This window comes from Crotalus tigris, unplaced genomic scaffold (assembly GCF_016545835.1).
Source record: "Crotalus tigris isolate CLP2741 ecotype Arizona unplaced genomic scaffold, ASM1654583v1 scf7180000024419.1143555, whole genome shotgun sequence".
In the NCBI taxonomy this organism is placed as follows: domain Eukaryota; kingdom Metazoa; phylum Chordata; class Lepidosauria; order Squamata; family Viperidae; genus Crotalus; species Crotalus tigris.
This window is the reverse complement of record NW_024100585.1, coordinates 502,664-527,676: the sequence shown is the minus strand read 5'-3', so window position 1 is coordinate 527,676 and position 25,013 is coordinate 502,664. Positions and strand designations below refer to the sequence as shown.

At 37.7% G+C, this 25,013-nt stretch overlaps 1 protein-coding gene across 4 annotated transcripts in view; it reads left to right on the top strand.

Moving 5' to 3' along the window:
* Positions 1–25,013, top strand: part of LOX (lysyl oxidase) — a 59,058-nt gene that overhangs the window by 29,840 nt on the left and 4,205 nt on the right. For 3 of the 4 annotated variants that reach the window (XM_039329835.1, XM_039329833.1, XM_039329834.1), the window contains exons 2-7: positions 11,614–12,955; positions 14,117–14,225; positions 17,705–17,842; positions 19,715–19,871; positions 22,899–22,994; positions 23,080–23,195. In XM_039329835.1, the coding sequence (XP_039185769.1) occupies positions 12,283–12,955; positions 14,117–14,225; positions 17,705–17,842; positions 19,715–19,871; positions 22,899–22,994; positions 23,080–23,195 (1,289 nt within the window). In that variant the 5' untranslated portion in view covers positions 11,614–12,282. Of the gene's footprint in view, positions 1–11,613; positions 12,956–14,116; positions 14,226–17,704; positions 17,843–19,714; positions 19,872–22,898; positions 22,995–23,079; positions 23,200–25,013 lie in introns of those variants that run through there. The other variant, XM_039329837.1, reaches the window with a different exon arrangement.

Here is a 25,013-nt window from a genome sequence, read left to right as displayed (position 1 = left end):
TTTCTCCTCTTTTTCTGAAATATAAAAATATGAAGGCATCCTTTTGTCTGTAGGGGTCCCTCCCATTGTTTTCTGGAGGAAGTTCTTCCAATCCACATTGTTAAATAAATAAATACTGAAGTGACTCTTGATTATTGGCTTTTAGATTCTGTGTTTGATTCCACACCATTAACAGAGAAGAAAAAACAAAAATTCCCAGAGAGAAAAACTCAGATGGAACAGGATTTGTAAGCAGAAAATAGTGCTAGTAATACTATAGAGTGTAGTATAATAGAGTATAGTAATGGTTAAAGTAATAATAATAATGTAGCAATAATAGCAACAGAAAAAATACAGGATAGAGACAATAGAAAACACTCACATATAGATTTGTAGGTTTCACACTTATAGCTTGTTTTTTTAAAAAATAAAAAATAAAACATCTCCCCAGCCATTATAGGAACATACTGAAAAGTTCCTGTCCAGAGGCCAGTAGTTTTGTAGCTCTTTTGAGTTTGGATTAGTCTAATTAAATATATTTAAAAAAAGAATCTGTGACATGATATATTTAAAGTGGCCAATCGACATCAGATAGTAGTAGAACATTTCATTCCATTCCATTCCATTCCGTTATTGCAACAGCTTCTCTAGATACTTGTTTCAGAGCTAAGTTTAAAGTGCTGGTTTTAATTTATAAATGCCGTAAAATTTAGAAGCAGATTATTTGAAACAACACATTTTCCAATTTGAGCTTTCCCATATGGATGTTCCTTAGAAGAAGCTTTGCATAGTCCCATCTTTCTTAGAGCATATTTAGTGGAAATATGAGAAAAAGATTTTCTGTGACTCGGCTCTGAAACTCTTTGCCAAAGAAAACCAGAATATTTATCCCTCTTGATCTTTTATTGGCAGACAATGACATTTTTATTCAGACAAGTTTTGGCTTTAACAGGTTTTAATCATCTGGATGTGGCTTTTTTAAAAAAATAAAATAAAAATAATCATACACCCTACTTTCTTACAACTTTGTTATTTAAAGTTTTTTTTTTTAAAAAAAATCTTTTTATCCGTATTTTATAGTTAGCTTCTTTCAACAACATGTTTTATGCAAATGCAGGGAAGAAATTTAATAGAAACAGAGATATGTATATGCATGTGAGTGTCCAGTATAATTTATTCTGCACTGGTTAAGCTATAACTGGACCTCTTGTCCAGTTTTAAGCCCCCTATTTAACCAGAAAAGTAAATAGAGAAACTGGAACAAAAGAGGACAACCAGAAATTGTGCAAGTTTTAGGAATCTCTAAGGAGTGAAGGGGAAAGATTAAGAAAAGACATGATGGATGCAGGGATGAAGCTGGTTCTGTGACACCTGCAGCATCTGTTTCTTCTGGGGGTATCTGTAGGAAAGGGGCAGTATAATGCAATATAATACTGCTTTCATCCCTCCTGCTTCCTTCCATGAATGCCATTGAACAGTTTATTTTCTATAGAAGAGAATGAAGAGTCCAGAGAATTAGATGGAGGTTAAATATTGAGAGAAATTTCAAAAACTGTTCAGTAATGTTAAAATTTATTATAGGATGCGCTGAGTTTACAAGATTGCTGCTATTGCATTCTGTACTGTAAATCCTTTTTTTTTTTACAAGGGGTTGGTCTACGTCAACTATTTGCATCTAGTGACAAGTGTATCATGGGTGAAATGACGAAGCAGTCTTTGTGAGACCTAGCTCCTCAAGTCTATAGAGGCTAGGGAAACAACAAAGAAGAAGAAGAAAGATATCTGTAGATGTATACACTGAGATAGGCAGGCATATTCATTCTGGCTATGACAAAATGGAGAATTTAATTTATTTGTTCCTGAGATTCTAATCAGGAAATGAAACCATAGGCTTCTCACTGAGAAATAAGAGTAATCGTGGCATTTTTCATAAAATTATCCCTTTGTATTTTAATGTTAGTGAAATAAAAATTATTGTCAAAAGTATTATTGCAAATGTTATAAGCTTACTGTAATCAATAAATATAATATCAAATACAAATTATAATAATACGTAGTGCTTCTTGGGGGAAAATGTGTTTTCTTTCTATCTTGGTAGAATCTAGGCTCTTTGACAGGAGTCTTCAAACTTGGCAACTTTAAGACTTGTGGACTTCAACTCCCAGAATTCCTGCAGTCATCCACCACCAAATATTTCTGTAATAACACTTAATTTAGTCTCCATCTAAAAGTTGTGGATTTTCTCTTAAATAACAAACTGACAGGGGTTGTGACCAGAAAAAGTCTTAGGTCTTTCTGAAAAATAAGTATATTCTCTAGACTGACCATACTTCACCAAGAACAGATTGCCCATCATATTTTTTAAAAAAGACTTTGGTAATTTGCCTTGATTACATTTAATTTCTTTATCTGAAGTAAATGATGTCCTTATTATCATGGGGGATTGGAATGCTAAGGTAGGAAGCCAAAAGATAACCGGAATAACAGGCAAGTTTGGCCTTGGAGTACAAAATGAAGCAGGGCACAGGCTAATAGAATTTTGTCAAGAGAATACGATGGTCATAACAAACACTCTTTTCCAACAACCCAAGAGACGGCTCTACACATGGACATCACCAGATGGTCAACATAGAAATCAGATTGACTATGTGCTCTGCAGCCAAAGATGGAGAAGCTCTATACAGTCAGTAAAAACAAGACCAGGAGCTGACTGTGGCTCAGATCATGAGCTTCTTGTTGCAAAATTTAGGCTTAAATTGAAAAAAGTAGGGAAAAGCACTAGGCCACTCAGGTATGAACTAAATCATATTCCTGTTGAATATACAGTAGAGGTGACAGATAGATTTAAGGAACTGGATCTGATAGACAGAGTGCCTGAAGAACTATGGATGGAAGTTCGCAACATTGTACAAGAGGTAGCAACTAAAACCATCCCAAAGAAAAAGAAATGCAAGAAAGCAAAATGGCTGTCTGAGGAAGCTTTGCAAATAGCTGAGGAAAGAAGGGAAGTGAAAGGCAAAGGAGAAAGAGAAAGATACACCCAATTGAATGCAGAATTCCAGAGAGTAGCTAGAAGAGATAAGAATGCCTTCTTAAATGAACAGTGCAAAGAAATAGAAGAAAACAACAGAATAGGGAGGACCAGAGATCTCTTCAAGAAAATTGGAGATATGAAGGGAACGTTTCATGCAAAGATGGGCATGATAAAGGACCAAAATGGCAGAGACCTAACAGAGGCAGAAGAGATTAAGAAGAGATGGCAAAACTACACAGAAGAACTATACAAGAATGAGCTTAACATCCCAGATAACCACAATGAGATGGTCACTGACCTCGAACCAGACATCCTAGAATGTGAAGTGAAATGGGCCTTAGAAAATCTGAGCAACAACAAAGCTAGTGGAGGTGACAGTATTCCAGCTGAGCTATTCAAAATCTTAAAAGACGATGCAGTAAAAGTGCTACACTCAATTTGCCAGCAAATTTGGAAAACTCAACAGTGGCCACAGGATTGGAAAAGGTCAGTTTACATTCCAATTCCAAAGAAAGGCAATGCCAAAGAATGTTCAAACTATCGCACCATTGCACTCATTTCACATGCTAGTAAAGTTATGCTTAAAATCCTACAAGCTAGACTCCAGCAGTATGTGGATCGAGAACTACCAGAAGTACAGGCAGGATTTCGAAGAGGCAGAGGAACCAGAGATCAAATTGCCAACATACGCTGGATCATGGAGAAAGCTAGGGAGTTCCAGAAAAACATCTACTTCTGCTTCATTGACTATGCAAAAGCCTTTGATTGTGTGGATCACAACAAATTGTGGCAAGTTCTTAAAGAGATGGGAGTACCAGACCATCTCATTTGTCTCTTGAGAAACCTATATGCGGGTCAAGAAGCAACAGTGAGAACCGACACGGAACCACTGATTGGTTCAAAATTGGAAAAGGAGTCCGGCAAGGCTGTATACTGTCGCCCTGCCTATTTAACTTATATGCAGAGCACATCATGAGAAAGGCAGGGCTAGATGAATCAAAAGTTGGAATTAAGATTGCCGGGAGAAATATCAACAACCTAAGATATGCAGATGATACCACTCTAATGGCAGAAAGTGAAGAGGAACTAAAGAGCCTCTTGATGCGGGTGAAGAAGGAGAGTGCAAAAGTTGGCTTGAAACTCAACATTAAGAAAACCAAAATCATGGCATCCGGCCCTCTCAATTCCTGGCAAATAGATGGGGAAGAAATGGAGGTAGTGACAGATTTTATTTTTCTGGGCTCAAAGATCACCTCAGATGGGGACTGCAGCCAAGAAATTAAAAGACGCTTGCTCCTGGGGAGGAAAGCTATGGCAAATCTAGACAGCATACTAAAAAGCAGAGACATCACCCTGCCAACAAAAGTGCGTATAGTCCAGGCCATGGTTTTCCCAGTTGCAATGTATGGCTGTGAAAGTTGGACCATAAGAAAGGCTGAGCGCCAAAGAATTGAGGCCTTTGAACTATGGTGCTGGAGAAGACTCCTGCGAGTCCCTTGGACTGCAAGGCGTTCAAACCGGTCAGTCCTAGAAGAGATCAACCCCGACTGCTCTTTAGAAGGCCAGATCCTGAAGTTGAAACTCAAATACTTTGGCCACCTAATGAGAAGGAAGGATCACTGGAGAAGAGCCTAATGCTGGGAAAGATTGAGGGCAATAGAAGAAGGGGACGACAGAGAATGAGATGGCTGGATGGAGTCACTGAAGCAGTAGGTGTGAATTTAAATGGACTCCAGAAGATGGTAGAGGACAGGAAGACCTGGAGGAACGTTGTCCATGGGGTCACGATGGGTCGGACACGACTTCGCAATTAACAACAACAACAATCTGAAGTTCAATCAAATTGTGGGGTAACAATCCACAAGCCAGTCAAGAAAACCTCCATTTCAGTTATTTACTGGCAAGGAGTGACAATCCAGGACGATTTCTGTTCTCCTCCTTCAATCCAAAGGAAGAAAGAATGTCCCTCTACTGTGTATGGAACAAAAAAAGATTATCATTATCTCCAAGAATAGCAGTGACATCTAAACCACCATTTTCCTCACCAGAAATCCTATGATTGATTGATTGATTGATTGAATATGCCACCCATCCAGTGGTGGGATTCAGCCAATTTGTACCAGTTCGGCAGAACCGGTAGCTAATTTTTTGTTGCCCAGGCCCAGAATGGACTTTCGGAAGCAGCATCCACACAGGAAACTAGTTCACATATTTGAATCCCACCACTGCATCCATCCCACAGTTCAAGATGATTCGAGAAGATGATACTGAGGAGAAGTAGGGTATAAATATTTAAAGTAAAATAATTGTAAATCTTCATTAGAAAACCCTGGCTCATGTATTAAATCTTGGAAAGCATGAGTGTTACTGCTAAGTGATGATTTCTTTTACCTGCCTTTTTATAGTACTATATTTTTCTACTATAGTAGAAAAATAACACAATTAGCCTCTTGATCATGTTTAATCATCAAAATAAATTATGTTCATGTAACTAAAAATATTCAAAGAAAATATTCAACCACATCTATTTTCTTCCTGAGAATGATAATTGTCACTGCTGACCTACATACAAATGGCTAGAAGCTCAGTCTTTCCAGCATAGAAATGGAGAAGTTAAAATACTTGGATAGTGTTCAGTGGGTTGAATCTGCATAAATACTTAATTGTAGTCTGAATCAGTTATCAAAATGACTATTCATATGCAATATGAAATGCAAATTTTAACAAAGCAATCATTTCAATCCAAATTCCTTCTTCTTCCTTAATATTTTTTAAATAAAATGACTGATTTAATCACCTACTATGTTTCAAATAAAAAAAGTGCTGCTTAGAAAATGAAAAACATATTTTACTTGAAATTCCAGAACAGCAATAGTAGAAGCTTAGCAGAGATATTTCCAGATGGTAGGGTTCAGAGCGGCTAGAAAAAGCTCCATTTCCTTCTCAAAAATTTTTATATTTAATACCATGATATAAGGGACAATTATTTTGGTTCCCTCACTTAATTTTTTCAAATGTTATGATATGGAAAACTATAGGTAGATGAGCATGATTTGACATAAGAAAATTGTTTCCTAGAAAGAGGGATGGGACCTGGGAAACTTGCCTTTTCTTTAGTGGCCACTGGCCTTTGAAATAATCTCCCTCCAACCTTTTCATATCTGGCCTTCAAAAAGGCTTTAAAAACTTAGCTATTTATTCTAGGCATTGGGTGGGAGTATAAATATAGGCCAGATTGCTGATTTTGAGGGATTTTTTTGGTTGCAAGCCATCCAGAGTTGCACTGTTCAAGTTGGGCAGCCATATAAAATGCTTATAGAAGAATGATACGATAGAGTTGGAAACTTTACAGATGTGCCAAACTTCTGATTAAATTAGATGAATTTGAAACTTAGAACTTGGGTCCTTATATACTTGTAAATCTTCTTCCAAAGTTATACTCTTTGTGTTTTTAGTTTTTACCATTTTAAAATTCTGGTCGTATGTCTTTGATTTGCTTGGAGCAGAAAAAAAAATGATAAGCAGTGGGAATGGGGGAGGGGGGGTTGAGCCCTGCAATTTAGCCTATGAAGATTTCTCTTGCTTGACTGCCAAAACTCTTTATCCCTGAATTTCCAGAACTAAAGTTAATTTTCTTGGATTTACTCCATTGTCCTTTGGCAAAGCACTGATTGGTATTTAAGAAAATGATAAAGGTATTCACTTGTCCTTCATACTTAGTTGTTTACTTTAGTTATTTACTCTGTCTTATTTCCATTGTGAAAATTTCTTCCAAATTCTACCTACCGACCACACCAGAAACCCTTCTGAAGCTATTATATGCCTGACTCTTTTACTGAATAGATGAAGAACTAATTGTGGTTTACCCCAATATGTTTTAGGGAGGAAGGACACATAAGAAAGTTGTTTGGGGCATTCTGGAGACATCCGGAAGCAAAGTATGGTGACACAGAAACAATGACATGTGCATGAAAAGAAGAGCTCTACTATTTTATTCTTGCATTATGATGTCACATACAAATACATAAACAATAGTTTGCATTGTGATACACATGTCATTGTTTGACCCCTCCTCCTATGGATGCCTAAGCCTTTGAATGGGTAAGTAGGTACTTTAGAGGCTTGAGTAGATGAGTATGGAATGAAGAAAAATTGGGATGTTAACAAGCAGAACTTTTCACTCAAGGATACCAACTTACAAAAACACAGAACAAATACTGATTTATGAAATCAAACTATGCCAGTAGCAAGCATTACTTGACATTGGGATCATACTATTTAATATTTGCTAAATTAAAGTAATTGTAAATTCAACACACACACATATATATATTAAGTTAAATATAATAATTCTATACTACATCCAATCTTGTGGTGTTTTATGGAAACATTAAAACACAACCTATTCAGTTATATTAAACAATTTATTTGAAATTGTCTCTTAATTTGTTAGTTCAATATACAGTAGGCAGATATATAGTTAACAGGTATTCCAGGGAGAAGGATTTTTTTAAAAAATAAAATCTGATGAATAAAATTCATATTAGAACTGACAAGATTCTTCATCCAATTATCTTCTTCCCCCCAAGATTTATATCCTATCTTTCACTAAGGAGCTCAAGGCAGCATACATAGTATGAAATGAGTTAGTGTGGGTTAAAAAGAGTTCAGTGATTTGCCTTTAAAGTTTCACAGCCTGTGATGTAAACTCTTCAATCTGTGTATTCACAGTACTAAGTTCTCATGAACTTTGGCCACTTCATTTAGAAATTCTTAGATGAGACCATCAGAAACAGGTGTAAATAATAGTACTTCACTGTCTATATAGGGATGCAATTTCAGTGGATATTTAATGAAGAGAGTGTTGCACCCTTTTTACTCTTCCACTTTCTCAGACTCTTAAACATTCCATCTCAGCTTCTGACATTGGTAGGGATGGGATATACCAGTGGTGGTGAACCTATGGCACGGGTGCCAGAGGCAGCACTCAAAGCCCTCTCTGTGGGCATGCACGCCGTCGCCCCAGTCCTAGACCTTCAGCTGGGTTTTATAAAACCTTTTCACTTTAGGCCTCCACCGCCGTGTACAAAAAAAAAAGGTTCAATTGATCAGTCAATTTCAAATTCTCGCGGAAAAAAAAAGATCTTGCAAAGTTGGAATTGATTGAACTTTTTAGTCCCACCCAGTCTGCTGTTACCACCGCAGCCATGCCCACCCAATGGGTCACACCCAGCCAATGGGCCACACCCACCCGGCACCCGATGATGCATAAGTGGGTTTTGGGTTGCAGTTTGGGCACTCGGTCTCTAAAAGGTTCGCCATCACTGGGATATACCCAGCTACTGTTGGCTGCTTTGCGCTGCTGTGGGTATTTTTCCATTTGATTACCTACTGAAAGTGGGACGTAAAATGTGGATTAGGTGATGTCAGGAAACTTATGACTTTTCAAAGTCATATTAATTCTTCTTTTCCAAATCTCCCTCAGGGTGTGCCAACAGGTGTAGCAGATATTGTGGACATGATAGTGGCACTGGCTGAAGTGCTTCCAATCCATGTGTAAACTGCTGATATGGGTCTCAACATACCACAAAAGGGGTGGCTTAGGCAGAAGTAAAATAATTCTCCTGCTCCTGTCAGTGTCCCACTCCTGAAGCAGGTTGGCAAGTTGCACAGGAAATCAAGGAGAAAAGAGGTTGATTGAAATGCAGCATATTGGCACGTCCTATTGAATGCCAGGCTGATAAACTTAGGAAAGTCCTCAACTAGTGCTGCTTCCCTATGGTTTTTCCACACAGCTGCTGATATGTCATCCAGGGGAGATCCTATGTATGATATTTTTATCAGCAGGTCAACAGTGTTGGCACTGATTGAATCTTTCTACTTTGTCCAATGCTACTACTCTATGCACGATCTGGCAGTATACTGCACTGGGGATCTCGAGGGAGGAAAATGAGAGTATTGTAGGTGGATAGGGCTTTTCCAATATAGAGGAAGAGAGAGTATTTCCTGCTTTATCGGGGCCTCCTCCAAGTGCTTGATCCATGAGAGTGAAGCCCCACATAGCTATAAGACTAAGAAAGTAAGAATGACATGCATTTTAAGAAAGCAACTTTAATAGTGCTTGTACCTTGAAAACTGTAAGGAGAATTTATTGTCATATTTACAGTGAGTTAACTAAGGCAGAGTCTCTTTGAAACTTTTTTTTCATATCTTCAGCAGTTGCCTCTTCCAAGATAAATATTAAAACACCTGGTTCTTCACTCTTCCACAGTCTCTCTCAGGAACTGTTTGACAGAGCTGCACCCTCCATTATGTTACTGCCATAGATCAGTGCTGTAGTTGATCTTTGGGGTGGATAAGACCTTCCTAGCAAAGCAGAAGCAGAAAAGATTTGACCATCCAGCATCCCTGCTCTCATCTTTGGTAAAACTCATATCCTCTCCTGGCCACCCTATGTTAAGGAGGGGGATTGGTGGATGCTTTTCTCTCTGGCAGGAAAATCCAATTACTTGTTCCAAAGTAAATCTACCCTAACTTGCTAGGACCATGCTACATACCAGTCTTATTAATGAGGCAAAGTAAAGACCGGCTATGTTGATGGAGGAAATTCTTGTCAGCATACTTGATTCTCCTTCATGTAGTGGAAGACAGCAATGTTAAACGACTGAGTGTATGCTATGCAATGACAAGAGCATATGGAATAGATATGGCATGAGTATTCCTACTGTTACTATTTCTCAGAAACTGTAGCATGGAAAAGCTGGGGATGCTTTGTATGTATGGTGATTAGTGTTAATGGAAAGACAAGGGTGTGCTATTTGTATTAATGTAGATTCTTTTCCCCCCAGTTTTGTCTCGTCTCAAATTAATGATATGAAGAAATCAGGAAAAAGATATATAGATAAACTGTTGTGCTAGACTTGGAATAACTTCAATATTACTTCTTTGAACAAGGATGCTTAAAAACTTTCTCATTTGTTGAGCATGAACAGATCTTTGTTTGCATTATAGGGAGCCCATAAACATATAATTGAACTGAAATGAGTAATTTAGAGTAATCTAGAGTAATGTCATTTTTATCCAAGGAATAGATTTCTATGAGTATAATTTTTAAAAGGAGCACATATCAATATGAGATAAAGGTTTTTTTATTACACTAGGACTGAAGATCTAGGTCTAAATGTACTCTTTACAAAATTTTGCTTTTGGCCAATCTGTCACTTTTTCACCCCATATAAACTATACAGCAAGACATAGAAGGTAAAAAAGAAAAAGGGGGAAAATCCAGAATGATACTTTATCTAGCTTTAAATAAGAACAAATTACTCTATGTGAATTACATCTAAGTTTTTACCAAGATTGGTCTTCAGATGTTTTAATACCATTGGTAACACAAAGTTGGATAAATAAAATGGTGAAAGCTTCTTTGAGAAGGGTGATGCTGCTGCAGTCTTGAAATAGTTAATATGTCCCATCCTCAAAAAGCATTTACTTGACCTAGCTGTTCTGCATAATCATTGTTCTATCTCCAACCTTTCTTTATAGGCAAGATTGTAGATAAGATTACCCCAGCAATTAAAAAGCATTCTGGGTGAAGCAAATGATCTGGATCCCTGGATCTAGTCAGGGTTCAGGCTTGAGAATGGGCTGGAAAGTTTCTTGATCATTCTTATGGATGACCTATGGCAGGACTCATGTGGTGAACCCACCTCTAAAAACCTGGAGATTTCTTAATAGTATTTAATGTCTTTGACCTTTTGGACCATCTGCAAGGATCGGGTGTCATGGCCACTATTCTACAGCAGCTTTACTGTTTCTGGAGTGATTCTATTCTGCATTGGTGCAGAAAGGGAAGCTGAGCCCTTAATTGGCCTTTTCTATATCAAAAAGTTCACATGAAGAGATCATCAATCAGTTTAGGGCAAATTCTTATTTCTTATATTGATGAAAGCCAGTAATATACAAATCCATCTCAGGCTGACTAGGTGATGTGGTGGAAATCTTGATCTAGTATCTGCAGAGAGTCTGGACAGTCTAAACAAACTCAGATTGAATTCCAGCAAAATGGAATTACTTTTGGCACAAAAACTGTTAAATAATAATATAATAATATATTAATTGGATTGAAAGAGCATCTATAAATTATTCTGGGAAAAACAGGTTCATGATTCTGCTTGGAGGAGGTCTAAAGAAGTGGAAATTGTTTGAAATTATTTCTCCTGCCTATCCCAGCAATATTTCTGATGTGATGTATAGTAAGTTCCATGGGAAACACACTTTGATGTACACCTCTTTGCAAAGTTCATGTCTTCACGTCTGTCACGAACTTCTTCTGTGACTCACCCAGGGAAAAACAAAAGTTGGTATGCACAAGTTTGAGAGGGATTTGGGCCGTAATGAAAGGGCACTGCAGGAGAATGTGCAGTTGTTTTTTCATCCTGCCATCACCAGGTTTCCTCACCATAGGTCCAACTGCGGGAGATGTCTATGGTGAAAATATTTCCCAGAAAACATGTTTCTTCACTCCCTGACTTTGCTTTCTTGTCTCTCAAGTTGTGGTGGTGATCTAATAGCATTTTTCTTTCTGCATATTTTGGCAGCGCCCCACCTCCTGGCAGACCAAATTGTCTGAGGAAAGTGAAATGCCTGTATATTGTTAACCCTAGACAGCGAGAAGCATGCCGATTGCAGAAATAGACTCCTAAATACTCGATTGCTGTTTGCCTTCTTGGGGTTCTCCCGACCACGGGAAATGAGGCTGGAAAAAAAGATGGAAAACCAGAGAGGGAGAGGAACGATCTGGCTTGCACGTTTCCAATGGCATTACGTGAACAAACAGAGAATCCGTCTGCCAGAATGGGCTTGTGTAACTTTGCAAGTGTGCCAGAAACTTTGAAATCCCTCATCTCCTCCCCCTTTCCGCCCTTCCTCCAATTCTCTCCTTCTCTCCCACTGCTTCATTCCAGACTTCAGCGAAAGCGAGGACGAGGCGAAGGCTGCTGCTCCTCCCCAAACCCATCTCACTGCAAAAGAAAGCGCTGGGAGGAAAAGAAAGAGAACGAGGTGGGACTCCCTATCTTTGGGCTGAGCGCAAAATAAGTCGGAGGTCAGTAGCTAGGAAAAGAAAAGAGGAAAGCTGCCAACTGCTACTTTTGACCTCAACAGAATAACAAGGTTGGGAGGGACCTTGGAGTGCGCTCCCCTTCCCCAGTCCTGCAGCGTCGTCGAGTGGAGTTCCCGCTCGCTTGTGAGAGACCCACGCCGTCGCCATGCGCCTCAATTCCCGGACTCCGCTTTTCCTGGGCCTTGCCCAGCTGCAAGCGTGTTTCTATTGGAGTTGCCTGCTGTGGCTGCCGGCGGACGGGATGCCCCCGAGGAATCCACCGCCACCCCCTCCCGCCGTGTGGAGACAGCGGATTCAATGGGAGAACAACGGGCAGGTGTACAGCCTCCTCAGCGTCGGCTCCCAGTATCAACCCGCGCGGCCTAAGCTGAGCCAGGAGCCCGCGCAAGGCGGCCACGTTTTGCTCCTCAGGGGCAACGGCACTTCTCCTCGCAGGGCGCCGGCAACTGCCGCAGGCGGAGACGCACCCGCCACCCGAAAACCGGAGGCGCAGTACTGGTTCCAAGCCGGTTACCAGCAACCGTCCATCAGAAATATCACGGACGGGCGCCGCAGGGCCGAAGGTGGCGCCAGCTCCCGAGGCCGAGCGCAAGGGAGCCCCGTGGAGAGCGCCCCCGCCAGGACGGGCAATGAGACTGGCTTTTCTCTAAGCAATCTCCGGCAGCCGCCTCGCGGAGATGTCATGGTGGGGGACGACCCGTACAACCCACAGAAGTACACGGACGACAACCCTTATTATAACTACTATGATACCTATGAACGGCCCCCTCAGAGAGGCCGCTACCGGCCGGGGTACGGCACCGGCTATTTTCAATACGGTAAGGGCGCGCATTTCAACCAGTTGCACCAGGCGGTGAGGCAGGTTTGCCTTGGCTTTGCGGTCGCCCGCAGCTTTAAAAGGAACGAGGTCAAGAGTTGCACGTCGGTTCTGAGAAAGTTATTTAATATCTGCATGCAGATACTAATTAGCCGTTTGAGTCTGTAACGGTGTCCCTCCAAAAAGCGAGCTCCCAACCCCACCCCCAGATCCAACCCAGCCGCGTGGCAAGTCCCTCCCTTCTCGGCAGTCTGCGGGATTTCACCTCGGCCAGCCCCACATCCGCTGATCACCATCTGGTCCCAAGTCTCCCCCTCGCCCAGTAGTCGGTGGGGATCCTGCGCTAGAAAATAAGATGTTGAAATTAAGTAATGCAAAACACCCCGATGAAGAGAGAGGCAGAGAACCCTCCTTTTTCTGGAGCTGCAACAATTCTGAGATGGAATTTTCAACAGGGGAAAAAAGTTTAATTATTAGCAGTGGTTCATTTTCTTAGCTGAATTCCAGTCCTTTTTGCATATGAATTCATTAGAACTAGCTTGCCCTTGACTTTAGATGTGACTATTCCATGGCAAAAAGAAAGCTTTATAGGTATGGTAGTCAATGTTATTATTTCAAGTACTTCTATCCGAAGGGTACCCAACTAAACTTGAAAAGTAGTAATGTAAGTCTAGATAACACTCACATTCAAGATAGGCAGTTTTGGCATCATTTTGAGGTTCATCTTTGGTTGTAATTTAGTTAATGTAGCCTACTTAACAGATGTTCATGGCCTTTTGTTTGAGAATATCTATTGTTGCCTAAGACAACAAGCATAATTTATTGTTCTAGCCAAATTTCTGGTATCTGACAAACTTATTGTTTTCATCAGCTGGTGGCCTTATGAGGAAAATGCCTTTAAGATACATAAGAAAAATATTTTACAGGATCATATGTGATATAATAGTTTCAGTCTGGAAGACACATTGTATTTTAATGTTTCATTTGATCTTCTGAAAAGTGATTTTTGGTCTTATTAAATGACCATGTGTATAAGTTCCCAATTTGTCATACCATGACTAGAAATTGCAACTTTGCTGCCTTTTTCAGGAGTGAAATTTGTAGAAATTGTCTGGGCCTGATCTATTTTGTGTATATTTGTGTGTGATTTAATGCACTGCAGGGTTGCCAGATTTAGTGCCAGATCCTTATTACATCCAAGCAGCCACTTATGTCCAAAAGACGTCTATGTACAACCTGAGGTGTGCTGCTGAAGAGAATTGCCTAGCTAGGTAAGTACAGGGATGGCTTTGATTTCATATCCTCATAAAATACCAGTTGGTTAGAAAGTCTTTCCCAATCAGAAAAATCGACAGATCTGGGGGGGATACAACTCCCAGTATCCCAATCTTTTCCTATGTTGACTGGGAATTCTAATAATCCTTACATATTTGGAGAACACTAGATTGAAGAAGGCTAAACTACAAAATACAGGTTTATAAAAGAATTAACTTTCTGAGGCACATATTGTTTGAACATTATTGTTTTGTGTCCAGGATACATTACCAAAGATTTTGAATTGCACTGGTAACGTAACAAGAGGGAAATAGACATGGTTTCAGTAGAATTTAAGCAGTGGAGAAAATTCCTTTACTATTCCAATTCATAAAACATACTGTTTTTATTAATGTCTGCTGAAAGCTTGATGACCAAGCTACACAAGGTTTCCATGCCCCGATTGTTTAGGAATTATTTTCGTACTAGGATCTGTTTTTCATTAATCCAGAGCTTCATTAATTTTTGAAAAGAAGGGTTTTATTGAGTACATTGCTTTGTATGCAACAGAACAAAGTGGTTTTTAAATTGCTGTTTGATTATTGTAATTTCCAGTGTATTTATCAGCTATCTCCCTACTCTAATCTATTTTTTAACTCATTGCTTTTCAGCATCTAGATTAATTGATAATCAGATACCAAATCACAATCAGTGCAATTCATTTCATAATGAAGCTGTAATCGAATGCATACATGTGGAAGTAAGTTACATTAAATGCAGTGGGGCTTTCATAAACATGCATTAGGATAAAGCTATAAGATGATAATACATCTTAGAAGAAGTCCTTCAGAACAAAGCACCTCTCACAAGTGAAGATAATATATATGTGTCCCAGGATAATGTTACAGGATCCAATCTAAGTCGGTCACCAGGACCAAAGGTTTATTCTTCCAAGCTGACAAGGGTTTCCCTATTGATTTCCCAGGCTTCGATCGTTTCACTGGCTAGTTTTGTCCCTGCTCGCCCAATATTCACAGTATGTATGAAATTAAATGCATGTCCTTGTTCATTGTAATGTGAGGCTACCAATAAGTTCAGGTCTTATTTGTAGTTGCAATGAACAAGGACATTCATTTAATTCACAGCTACTATGATAGTTGTGTGAACAGGGACAAAAGATAGCCAGAGAAATGATTGAAGCCTGGGAAACGGGCCCCTTGTCAGTCAGTAGGAATGCTGATCTACCACCGGTCTATCAAGAACATAGGAGCTGAGGGCGCAGTGGCACAAGGAAATAACAATAACTTAATAGCCAGCGATCAACACCTCAATTAAAAACTAAAAGCTACACACAATCAGGAACCATATAAATACAATACCTAGAACAACCCAGTGCACATATTCTGGAGAGAGAAAGAAGTACCCTCATCTAGCATGAGCCCAAAAGCTTGGAAGAATAAACCTTTGGCCCTGGTGGCCAACTTAGATTGGATCTTGCAAAGCACCTCTCTCGGAAGCATGACGTAGTTGTGCCCACTACAAGGTTTATGCTGCAAGTTTGAAAGCTGTGTCCAGTTGTTTGCATATTAATGTGCCTGGAAATGCAACTGCTAGCAAAAATAATGTGCCTGTAGAGAGCTACAATTCCTAGGCACACAAGTGAAAAAAAAAAAAAAACCAAAGAGAGTTTCCAAAGCAGACAACAAGGTTTGAAAGGATGTTGTTGCTTAAACACTAAAAAGCTTTCATTTGTGAAGCACCGCTTTTGGATCCTTTGCACAGACTTAATATGAGAGAGAAAGAGAAAGAGAGATTTGAAATTAGGCCCAATTGAACTGGAGGAGACTTGCTTCCAATAAAGATGTTGCAAGCTAATTTATGAACAGAGCTATGTCTGACAACCTACACATGATTGGTTCATGTTTGACCATAGCAATTGTAAAAAAGTGTCCATTAACATTTAAAGTTATATGAATGAAGGCGAATATATGTGTCCCAGGATAATGTTGCAGGATCCAATCTGGTTCGGCCACCGGGTCCAGAGGTTTAGTCTTCCGAGCTTTGGGACTCGTGCTGGGGCCCATCCTCGGGGAACTGGAGAGAACTTCTAGAGAGACATTCCCCGTGGATGGGCTCCAGCACAAGTCTGAAAGCTCGGAAGACACAACCTCTGGTCCCGCTGACCAACCCAGAATGGATCCTGCAACGTTTAGAGCAGTGTTTCTCAACCTTGACAATTTTAAGGCATGTGGACTTCAACTCCCAGAAGTTGAAGTCCATATGCCTTAAAATTGTCAAGGTTGAGAAACACTGGTTTAGAGTTATGTTTCAAATTGATTTTTAAACTCAAACCAATTCATTGCAGTGTTAGTGTAGATTTGATTAATATTATACCTGAGGCAAGTACTTCTTCTTAAATATAGCTGTAAATCTACAGAATTAAGGGAAATGGAATGAAATTGCAGATGAAACTAGGAATATCACACAATTCCAGCTATTTTTTTTTCTGTTGAGTTTTTTTTTTTAATAAGAAAAATTATTGACAAGACAAATGAATTTTGCAGAAATTGATGGGGAAGAAAGAACTAAAGAACCAAGGGGCGTCAACAACAGAAAGAATAGATAGAAACAAATCGGTGGAAACATTGGACTGGGTGGGTCAATAACAGAATAACAGAGTTGGAAGGGACCTTGAAAGTTTTTCAGACCAAGCCCCTGCCCAAGCAGGAAATCCTATACCATTTCAGACAAATGGTTACCCAATCTCTTCTTAAAAACCTCCTGTGTTGGAACACTCACAACTTCTAGAGGGAAGTTGTTCCACTGATTAATTGTTCTAACTGTCAGGAAATTTCTCCTTGATTCTTAATTCCATGATTTCGGAAAGAAACAGAAAACCTGAGTTGCTCAGCAACCTTAATCAAAAGAAGAACATTAATAAGAAAAAGTGTTCAAAAGAGTCCACAAGTAGAGTGTGGCTGTATTTTATATAGAATTAAATAAAATTATTAAATAAAAATGGAAATATCTTTGAAGTTATGAATACTGATACAGAAGAATTTGTTATACTGCTGAGAGTAGTTCCACGTTTCCTGTAAATGAAAGCCTGATTCAACTAAAAAATATCCATGTCTTTGTTATCTAGAAAGAATGAGAAACATCAATTACATTGCATAGTCTTTTTCTAATAGACATTAGATAGTATTTAGACATTCCATAAAAATAGTTTAGCAGCTTTAGAATCTTAAAAACAGTGGATTTTCAGTGGGTTGAAAGTTCACTTGTTAGTCATGTTTAAGGTGGACCATTGAAACTAATGGGATTTATGTTAGTCCTGGTCAACTTGACTGTCCATTGTTTTCACTGATGAAAGCTGCATTAAACTTGATTAATTCCAGGAGGATGTATTCAATTGCACAAAAGTATAAATGTGACATTTTAAACTAAGACCTACTTGTTAAAATGTTTTACTCTTTTCATATGCATATTCTTGCAGCTCAGCTTATAGATCAGATGTTAGAGACTATGATAACCGAGTACTTCTGAGATTTCCACAGAGAGTGAAAAATCAAGGTACATCTGATTTCTTACCAAGCCGACCACGATACTCATGGGAATGGCACAGCTGTCATCAGTGAGTGAAGTGTTTAGTACGGTACTTTTAAATTATGTTTATTTGTTTTTATCCGTTCCACTCTTGGCTGCTGCTGTGTGAAAAACATCAAAGGATAATTTGGAGCAAGCATGACCCTGTGTATCATACTTGTTCACCCTCCTTATGTCTTTTCTTGGGTTGCACTGTAAATTTAGAAAAAGTTGCACCTTCTTTAAGGAATTATCAATAGATTAGAATGATAGTGTACCCATCTTCTCTGAATAACAATTTTCCTTTGATTTATAACTCAATTATGGTGTATTTTAGATAGCAAAATGAAGTGCTTAGTTTAATATATAAAAATGGTGCATAATTTGGGTGTAAACACAATACTAGAATATCAAAAATAAGGACCACCAATCACTTTAATGTTTGCATAAACTTTAATAACCAATCAAATTTAATTGAAAAGAAAGGTTGAATTATATTTAAATATCGCAATGAAGGCATTATTGGTAAAGGTATCTAATGTGGAGTCCTTCTGTGTAAACTTGAATTATCCACATGTAAAAATACTGTAGAGATAACAGTTAACTTCCTTTTTTTATGAAAACACTAGGAAAAATCAGAATATAGCTTTTGGTCCTTACCAGCTAGTTGGCAATCTTTATGACTTTAGATCATAAAAGTGATATTCATTTTGTAGTGTATGCGATTTTATTTTCTATTCAATATCTCAGGGTTCCTCAACCTGATGCTTTTTAGATACACCAGAACTAGAAAGAATTCCTAGCCAGAGTAAGAAGAATATATGTGGCCTGGGATTTCTAGTATTTGCAATTACAAAATGCCTAGGAGATACCTGATTACGGGACCCTGACCATCAAATCTGGGCTGCAAAAAATCCAGGTGACAATTAGAGGCCAGTAAAAAGATATAGCTAACCAGATTTTTGTAACTTGATATAATGGCCATAAACAGCAATAGCACAATTAATGGAAAATGGTGGACCACTGGTCTATAAAATGACAATAGAACTGCAGTGTACAAAACAAAAAACAAACAAAAAACAATTTTTGTTTGTAGAACCAGAAGATAACCCAAGAGACCATAATTTTAATTTATTTTGCATACCGTATTTTTCTGTGTATAAGATGCTATTTTTTTCCTGCAAACACCCATTTCAAACATAAGGTGCATCTTATACAAGTGCAGCGTCTTATACACGGAAAAATAATGGTAACCTCCGCAGCCCAGGGCATGCCTGTGTAGATTGCTATGCTGCCTGGTACAGGTGTCAAGCCCCTATGGGCTTTCCACTAATGGGAGGGGGGAAGGGGCAAGATCATCGGCCAGCCAAACTTCCGGATTTGCCAGCTCAGCTGTTTGGCACTCTGCCAAACAGCTGATTGGCGCAGAGAAACTCGCATGCCAGAGCGTCTTATACAAGGGTGCGTCTTATAGATGGAAAAATACGGTATTTTACTATGTCCGTTAAAAAAAAGGAAACATTTCATAAAGAGAAGGATCTTGAATTTATGAGAGTAAAATAAATATTTTTAGTCGGATACATTGTTAAAACAAGACTAATAGTGGGTGATTCTGCTTTCTGTATTTAGCCCCTTAATTAATCTAATAGGAAATTTGGAAATAACATTTGTCTATTTGGATTTTAAACAAACAATATAAAACCACTTTCTTAAAAACTATATTTTATTATACTCATTGGAATGTATTATGTAGACAATAGTATCACTGGGCTTCAAAATATTTGCCTAATCGATCTAAATAATGCAATATTTAAAATTTGGGGAAATATTATTTTGGCTATAGCCTTGTTGGGCCAAATTATTATTAAGATATTGATTTCTGATACAATAGGTTAAAGTGATCTTGTTAATTTATTAACAGACATTATCATAGCATGGATGAATTCAGTCACTATGACTTACTTGAAGCAAGCTCACATAGGAGAGTAGCTGAAGGACACAAAGCAAGTTTTTGTCTTGAAGACACTTCTTGTGACTATGGATACTATAGGCGATTTGCATGTACAGCCCATACACAGGTAAGGTGTAGTTATTAATATTACTACTCTTTAAATAGAATTTAGATTAATATCAATCAATTTCTATTGACTATGAAACTTTGCATTACAAAGAAGTACATCATGAACAGTTTTATACCCTTTGATTTAGTTTTAAAATGCTTAATCTATCAAGAGAATAGTTAGGAATAGAATCAATGAAAGCTGATGTTTAAGTTCCTTTAGGAATGGTGAGCAACATCTTTCTAATCTATTGCCAGTAGACTGAATTAGTGTGAAATACAGATAGTCTTCACTTTATGATTAGTTGTTTTATGACTAAAATTATGGCAGCCATGATATTTGTGTGTGATGGGATGCAAATCATCCCTGGCTGTCATAAAATGGTTGCGCTGTTGCCCCCAGGGTCACATGACTATATGTTGGGTGGGTCAGCTTTATGATTGGTCACAGCATTCTGCAGTCACATGACTTGGATTCACAATGTTGTTTGCTAGTTTCTGACATTTGCTATGTTCAACAAAAAAAAAAAACCCTATTAACAACTGGCTACCAGCTACATTTACTTAAGGATTGCTGTATTTGCTGAGCAATCTCCACAAAAAAGGCTTGGAAAATTACTTCCAGTCATATGTGAACCCCAACTTATGACGGCAATGACTTACGACCATCATTCCAGGCTCAATTACAGTAATACAGTTAAGTCCAGGACTACTAGTATCCTTAACAGAATAGTACAAAGAATTCTATCTAATAATCAGAATAGAGCTGGAAGGGACCTTGGAGGTCTTCTAGTCCAGCCCCCTGCTCAAGTAGGAGTTCCTATATCATTTCTGACAAGTGGCTATCCAGTCTCTTCTTATCTATGAAGAGTTGCTCTGGGGATCTTAGTGTTAAGTTTTCTTAAAAATGGGCAACAGTTCTTGATAAACTTCCCTCAAAATAAAGAATGAATAAAAATCATAAGACTGCATAATTATGAACCTAATCTTGATTATCCTGTCGCCTTTTGGGATACAGCTCTACTTTAGTATATAGCAATAGTTTGTAAATGAATTGTTTACTCACTTGAAATATGTAATGCAAATAATCAAGATCATTATTAAAAATCATAATGATTTTTAAGTAAATTTCATTCCCAGGATGCTATTAATTTTCATTGATTATACCATCAGATTAAATTGAGTATAATCATGTTCAAATTTAGCAATTTGTCTTTCCTTAAACAATTTTCAATTTCAATTTAATATTGATATATAGTATTATATCAGTAATTATAGATCCTTTTCAAAGATTTATTGCATTTTAAAGCTTGATAGAGAATTACTTAGCTCAGTTTTTCTCAACCGTGGCAACTTTAAGACTTCAACTCCCAGAATACCCCATCCAGCGAATCAGAAATGATATGAAAGAAGGGCATTGGACTCTGAACAAGAGCAGTTTTCTTGGTTTTTATGATTTGTTTAAGCAGCTCAATTTTTTGAAACTTCCACATAAGCCTGAAAAAGAGACGTGGCTGTTGCTTTAATTTTAATGGGCAGATTTGCTAAGATTAACTTTGAGTTTGTAATAGTTTGCTCATTTCTCTTGGTGCATTGGTTTAAAGGAAATATCAACATTATCATCAGCTTTGGCTTGTATCTTTCTGCCCTTAGTGTTATGAATCATTTAGTTACAGTATATACTCAATACTCTAGCAGTGTTTCATGAACATTATTAAATATTAATTTAAATAATCAAATTGTAATATATAATGTACTACAAATAAGTAGCACAGGACCAGTTTGGTGTAGTGGTGAAGGCATCAGGCTAGGAACTAGGAGAACAGTGTTGTCTAATCCTGCCTTAGACACAAAGCCAGTCACAAACTGATCTTGGGCCAGTCACTTAATCTCAGCCGTCAGCCCTAGGAAGTTAGCAATGGGAAACCACTTCTAAAAACTTGCCAAGAAAATAGTAAGGGTCTGAATGGAAGAAACAGCAAAGATCATATTCTTATATCATCTACATCAAACTAGATATATATTTGCAAAAATCTAATAATTATGCTTCGACATTACCTAAATTTTAAAAGTAATAGCATTAATAGTGAACAGAGCATAGATAAAAGCTTGATTCAGATTTCTTGTATTAGAGTCCTGTTCAGGTGAAAATTACTAACATTCTCTCTTCTATTATTTTGACTTGCTATAAACATATCTTCCTGTTCCTACATACATTTTTCAGCAGCATTACTTCAGTTTTTCCATAGCTAATAGAACTGTATTACATCAATTTCAACACTGTCCTTGACTATATTCTGATTGACATGGCTTAAAGCATATTAAGGTCTGGATGCAACTGGCAATATTTAGTCTCTGCAGCATCTATCTTACAAATAAGTAACCAACTGTATCAAGCCTTATAGTATCATACTTTGAATTTTTTAAAGAATTTATCTTCATCTCATTTTAAAATGATTATTATAAAGATCTTCATTTTATGAAGCATTTTCCTCAGCAATTACTGAAAACTGCAGTCTGATTCCAAAACTAAAAATATATTCAGCTGCCAGCATTTAATATACCCATGACCTTCCTTTCCATAGCCAAGACTGTTCTTGCCAAATGACACATAGTCTGTGACTAAACATTATACTTTTACTAGAACCAGTCAAGATATCACTTAGAATAATTTCATAGTAGAGAAAGGGATAGATCTTGAATATTGGAAATTGTGAAGATTATATTTGTAGCTTAAATGGAGCTATCCTCTCAAGGTATTCAAGCATGGTAGCAGTTAGAGGACAGCAACATAAGAATTTGTTTTACTGGCTTATTCCAATGGATGTCACTGTTTGCTTTTAGACCAGCCTATGGGAAATATTAGACTTTAAATACTTCAAGAAGAAAAATCTGCCAGTATTTGAAGGCTTCAGTTATGGCAAAAATAGACCACTATCTTTACAGAAGAAAAGTTACTATTCTACAAGTAATATATGACTATTGTACTGTATTTTTAAATGGTTATTCTCTCAGTTTTTTTAAAAAATCAGCATTACATTTCTAGGGGCTGAGTCCTGGTTGTTACGATACCTACAACGCTGATATAGACTGCCAGTGGATTGATATTACAGATGTTAAACCTGGAAATTACATTTTAAAGGTAATCAAATTTCATTAATTAAAAAGCCCAAACATGTTTAGTATTATATGAAACCTGTAAAGTTTAGCATGTATTTCTTTTGTAGGTTAGCGTCAACCCAAGTTACTTGGTACCAGAATCAGACTATTCCAACAACATTGTACGTTGTGATATCCGCTATACAGGCCATCATGCATATGCCTCTGGGTGTACAATTTCCCCGTAAGTTCTTTCTCACTTCTCTCTAGTATTTTGCAGTAGTACTAGTAAAATGTAGCATGAAGATAGAAGTGCATTGTAATGATAGAAAGCATATCAAGTATTTTTTTAATGAAATTGTCAGACACAATGTGCAAATAAAGTTACGTGCTATACTTCTATAAGGGATTTATGAACTCTTTTTCCTTCCCATGCAATGGCTATTCTTTTAAGTAAAATTCTGCATTGATCTTAATACAAATTTTCACACAAGCCAGGAGCCTAATTATTTGAGCTAGCTATTGTTCAAATTATCCTTCCTTAACCAATTGCTTTATTACTTTTGAATTTACAGTAAAGTAAAATATTTTGTAAAACGAATTGTCATCTAATATGTGGAGGATGTCAAGGTTGAGAATACTAACTTTCTAGCCAAAGCCTCCCTCCCCTCCCTCCCCCCAAAAAGTTCAGGTATGATTGGGAATTACATTCATTTTAAAAGTAAAATATTGTCCTCAATAAAGTGGAAGTTGTTTTAGGAAGAGGCTTAAAAGCATCGCGTATTGGGGCTGTACATCAATGTGAATTAACTTATAAAGGAGATCTATGTGCTTTCAGGGATATGACTTGGATGAAACCAGGAAGCAGATACAGCCATTTTTAAAGGTTGCTATATTTGCAAGCTGTATTTGTGGAACTGAATCCTTACAAAGTAGGACTGTGCAGTACTTCAGATTCAGTTCCCAAAAGATTTTGCAGAGTACATGGGACTTGTCTGTAACTTTTTAAACTTTTTAATTTCTGCACAGTTGCTGTGCAGAAATACATGCAATCCTGGGAAAAGACATGGCTGTTTTAGAGATTTGCAGATAGGTGTTACATTCTGGGTTCCTACATGCTCTGGAGTACTATTATGATTTCACATATTTGGAACTGGGCCTGTGTCTGCCTGTATTTATACTTGTTTTGGTTTCATGTTAAATCCATTCCATTATAAAACTGAAATTGCTTAACTTTAATTTTTTCCATAAATCTGTCTAATCGAGTGGCCTAGAATGAACCTAGAATAATGCCAGATTTGATTGTTTGCCAAAGCATGATACTCAAATTAGATTGTTTATGAAATACTTCTGTAGAAATTCTGTTTTGAACGTTTAAAGGGATTGGTACTTCCCTACTGCTGCATGAATTTTACAAACAGCTGCTTTTATTCCTAGCACACACTGACAAATCCCTAATAGTAGCTTATCTATTTAAAATATAGATCATCATCACAATTATGACTTCCCCAACTCAAAATCATGTAAATATATCTTAAAGTAGAACACGTATGTAATTGTTAGGAAGTTTAGCATTTTCCATTTTCCAACATGCCTATATCTGAAGACTTTGTCATGCTTCTCTGTATAAATACTTAAGTAGCTACCTAAGCATGGCATTTGCACATCTCAGATTTAATATTAATCTTTCAGTAACTAAGATGATTTATAACAATGTAACTTTTGCCTTATTCTCTCTAGAGCCAATTTCCCTATTGCTTCCCTTTATTCTTTAATTTGCATTCAAGAATTCAGCATTTGGCATCTACCAGTATTGCCGCTACATGCTATTTATCAAATAACAAATTGAATTTCACTATCAGTTTGAAGTAATGGTTGGTTTACAGAATCAATGGAGGGACCATACGTTTTTGCTGCAGCCCAAGCTAATGAGTTCTATTAGCAGAACTGAGAATTTGACATTTTTGACATCTCAAAATTAAAGTTTAAACACTGGAAATTGCTGTCTGTGTTATCGGTCCCAGCAGAATGTACAGGTGGTCCCCAACTTACAACAGTTCAC